At 41.7% G+C, this 4,372-nt stretch overlaps 1 protein-coding gene across 1 annotated transcript; it reads left to right on the forward strand.

Moving 5' to 3' along the window:
- Positions 1 to 1,843: 1,843 nt before the first annotated feature.
- Positions 1,844 to 3,004, forward strand: LOC124677270 (vascular-related unknown protein 1-like). Its single transcript, XM_047213275.1, has 3 exons — positions 1,844 to 2,242; positions 2,342 to 2,407; positions 2,564 to 3,004. Exons 1-3 carry the CDS (start codon positions 1,901 to 1,903, stop codon positions 2,741 to 2,743), a joined length of 588 nt encoding a protein of 195 aa, XP_047069231.1. The 5' UTR covers positions 1,844 to 1,900; the 3' UTR covers positions 2,744 to 3,004.
- The last annotated feature ends 1,368 nt before the right edge of the window (positions 3,005 to 4,372 follow it).

Below are 4,372 nucleotides of genomic sequence, written 5' to 3' on the forward strand. Positions count from 1 at the left end.
AAAAGGGTTACTCTGGCAGCGTAATAATAGGGGATTTGCTAGAGAACTGACTTCGTGTTAAATCTTACAGCATTTGATTTGCATCGTGATTCATGCTAATCATTAGTTGTAACTGAAATTCGAAAACATCATCTAACTAAGAACGAAGTTAGTTCTCAATCGACTGAGAAATAATCAGACCCTAATAATAGACACTAAAGTGCTTCACGCCTGCAGCGGTTCAAAGTACAGTCTGCCCCTCCCCTAATTTTAGCTACAACAATGGATAGATACATTGCGAAAAACTCTTGAGTTGCGAAAGCTCCCAAGAGACTAGCATGATAACATATGTGGAGGATTTTCTATCTAGTGCCTTTAGGGTAGACGAAAGAAAGCCACCAATCCTTAACCATACCGAGGGTGGGTGTCCCATAGAGATATGTCCACCAAAGCAAGTCCGACTAAAAAATGATTGAGTTCCAAATCAGTTTGGAGTAGATGCACTTAAATAGGAGGTGTGACACGAATTCAGGCTCTCTCTTGCATGATTGGCAAGCCCCACAATTTGGCCACCCTTACTTTTGAAGCCGGTCAGCCGTCCATACCTAGTCTTGGATAATGAGTCGTGCTAAAGTTTGCATTTAGGAGCGGCCCAACTTTTCCACGCCGCCTCCGGCATGAAAGAGTTTACGATGCCCTCGAATTGGGCCTGATATGCCGAAACCGCCGTGTAAGATCTGGAAGTGGTGAATTTCCAAATGATGTCATCCGGGGTGCCCTCGGTAAGTTGAACCTAGTTTACCCGCATCGAAAGGACTACAAACTCGGCAATGTGACGAGTCGTTACACCGTTATTGGTGTTTTTTAAGGCTAACCGTTGTTGGTGTTGATATGGAAATCCAAAAAGCTTCATGCATGCCCTGGCTAACCGTGTGTTCTTATTCTTAAATTGACAGTGCTATGTCCTTTGGCTTCCTGCCTTCTAGCCAAGGCGCATGCCAAAAAGCTTGCAATACGTCCATCTCCAATAGTGATGGCAGTGCCGCAAGAAAACATCCATATCTTCTTCATCACATGGGTGATCAGTTCCAATCCATGCCTTTAAGGGTCTTTCCAACGTAACCATGGCCACTGTAGTTTCAAAACTCTCGCAAATTTGTCTAGGTCAGTGATGTTGAGCCCCCTTACTTTCTTTAGGCCTACAAACAGTTTTCCAATAACTTTGCATTCGCCACCCGACACCTTTTCTGTGCCCGCCGAGCTTTTGAATCATGAGCACGTCTTCATCGTTGTATGTTAACATAATTACTCACAACAAGAATTATGAAACCGGATGGGGTATATTTTGTAACACTGACCTTGATGATCATGGATGACCCGCGAGCAGGAGGCAAGGAGCAATGTAGGCCGAGCATGACAGCGGAGGCTCGACTCCAGCTAAGGCGGAGCTCAACCAAGCTTTGGAGTTAAATCGGATGCCGACCCAACGTGATATTATGATTTAATTATTTTTAGCTGGTCTAAGAAAACAGTGAATACTGCTATTTAGCTGGTCTAATAAAACAGTGAATGCTGCTACGGACGATAGAGAGGTTATTGATTGGGTCGGCCAGCTTCTGAAACCAATGCAAGTGTGAAATATTCTTCGTCTCCGTGTAACGGAAATAGTACCATCTGACTGTTGATTTGAACGCCCCAACCACCTCTCGCTTTCCCCTCCCCGTGATGTCATGCAGCCTCTCTCTCTCTCTCTCTCTCTCTCTCTCTCTCTCTCTCTCTCTCTCTCTCTCTCTCTCTCTCTCTCTCGTGTGTATATAAGCAGGCTGTCTCTCTCTCTTTGCAAAGCTATTCCTCCTTCATTCATAAAAGCAAAACTTGCAGTTCAGCTTTTTCTTCTGCTTCACCCTGAACACATCAAGCCATGGATGATTTAGTTAGCAGCTCGTCTTTCAAGAGTGACCTCAGCTGCAGTGAAGCGGAGGCTCAACCAGAGGAAAGTTCTTGGACCGGTTACTTTGTTGATTTCATGATGTCCGAGGAGGAGAAGAAGAGGCAAGAAGCTTCATATTGCACTTATGATCAGGGGGAGGAGGTGGTGGACGAGGAGGAGAGCTCTATGATCTCCGACGCCGCCTCCCTCGCTCCCGCGGCGTTCACGGACAGGTACAAGGGGCTGAAGAAGCTCAAGAAGAAAGTCTTCAAGGCACTGGATCATGATGATTCCTTGGAGGACACTGCAAGCTCTCCTGTAAATAGCCCTAAGGTATGGTATAGCTACAATAGGCTTCACTTTCGTTATCAAAACTAGAGAAGTATACATGGTTGATCTGAATTTTGCCTGTTTTGATTTGTCCTTTTCAAGGTCAGTGCTTTGTCACAGCTGGAATTCAGCCCTAAAAGGAGGTGCAATGTTAGGGACCTCGCCAAGGTAACTCAGTTTATAATTCCTTAATTGATTGGCGTGTTCTTCAGATGGTGTACAAGTTATGTATACACCTGTTTTTATTTCAATGAATCTTTTACTTACCTAGCAGTAAATAATTTGTATTTAATCTCTTTTTTTCTTGTTTTTCTTACATTAAAGGGGGTTGGGATTGGATATGATCACGGAAGAGAGGGGATGGATTATGAAGATGCAGGTGAAATGATGAAAGGAGTGAGATTTCTTGATCAGAGCCAGAAGGGTATAGCTCCATGTGCAGAGCTCAAGGACAAGGGGCTTTGTTTGGTTCCATTGTCCATGTTGCTGAATTACCAGGGTTAACTAATTCGAGACTTATAAGGCCGTGTGTTTGGAACGCAACATTTTCCGAATCTCGTCTGAATTGGGATACTGCTTCCTGTAATTCCTTCGAAGTTTCTGTGAAACTTCTGCGTTCCAAAATTTTAGTTGAGCATGTGTGTGATTTACACTGTACAGACATGCATGCATTGTCTGTGGGATAATTGACCAAGAACATACAGTGTGGTGATAGATACTGTGGATATTTTATTTCACAAAATATAATATATGTGAATACTATCACAGCTGCTGTTGCCGCCTCCTTGTTTATTTGTCGTCCTAGTTTTCTTTCACCTAGCCCTCAAAAGAAAAAGTTTTGTTTCACCTAGCAGCTTCCAAATTGTGATAGAAAATATAGATCGATGGAGCTCGGTAAAAGTCACTCGCTTTGTGTCCTAATAAAAAAACAAAATAATTAGATATATCTTATAACCAAATAAAAGAAGAATCTACCTAATTAAAGGATGGGATCTACTAGGGCTGCGTGCATCAATTGATGCAGAGGTCGGGCTCAGCCCCCATTTCGAAAAAAAAAGGATGGGATCTACTGTATATCAACGGAACCCTCATTGATGCATACGCTGCATAGCAAAGAGGCGATGTAATACCAAATACCAACATTATTAGTACTTAAAAATGCCTAATTACACGATGGGAGTGTCCAGGGATCTGGCTAAAGTTTTTTGAGTTCTCTAAAATTCTTCTGTTTCATAAGTTCTAAATTCGTGGTGAGGCCGCCCATCTTTTTGAATACTGACATTGCCCTCGCTTTGGTGTCACATGTACGTGTTCGATAATATAAAGTGTTTGTTGTTTCCATACCGGCTGGTGCACTGGCATATCATCATGATCAAACGGGCTATCTACCTAGTACCTACTCACTTGTGTTCATCATATATAGCTACCTTACCATCTATGAGTGGCTCAGTTTACCAAAAGTTTCAATTGATATATATATACCCACGACTTCGCATGCCAAATGCCAATGCATACAATGAAGAAAGAATACTGCGTTTTTTTTTCCTTTTCCACAAGGAATTCTTTTCAGAGTTCTCGTTCTGCATAGAAATAAATTCGAGGTTTATAGAAATAAGGGGAGCGAAAAAGGATACAATTAAGCAAGCTACTTTTTGGAATTGATACAAGTGGATATACATGAATAATGCAATTGCCTTTGCATGAGCTCATGCATTCATGAACAAGGCAGTTAGAATGTAGCTTTCAGGAAGCAAGTAGTTAAGGCTTGACTGTTGCAAAGGATTGAAAAGGCTAAAAGACTTGCTAACAAACCAATTAAATTGAAGGCCGAGGCCTCTCCCTGATTGACAGCTTCAGCTTATCTTCATGCTAGTAGAACATTACTTTCAAGCTCCATATGTTTTGTACCTTATCAATCATAGGCGATGAATTTCAAACACGAAATCTCTAGAGTTATATATTTGTAGCATTCTGTTGCACTTTTGCATGTTTCTGAAAATATGTTATCCTCATTACCATCAAAACACATATTTGGTGTATAAGCGTAGGACAACACTGCTAAAAAGTTTTTATTAGGTGTATAAGCCTAAGACAATACATATTTAGTATTGTAATAAAATCAAGCATGCTATA

This window comes from Lolium rigidum, chromosome 7 (assembly GCF_022539505.1).
Source record: "Lolium rigidum isolate FL_2022 chromosome 7, APGP_CSIRO_Lrig_0.1, whole genome shotgun sequence".
In the NCBI taxonomy this organism is placed as follows: Eukaryota; Viridiplantae; Streptophyta; class Magnoliopsida; order Poales; family Poaceae; genus Lolium; species Lolium rigidum.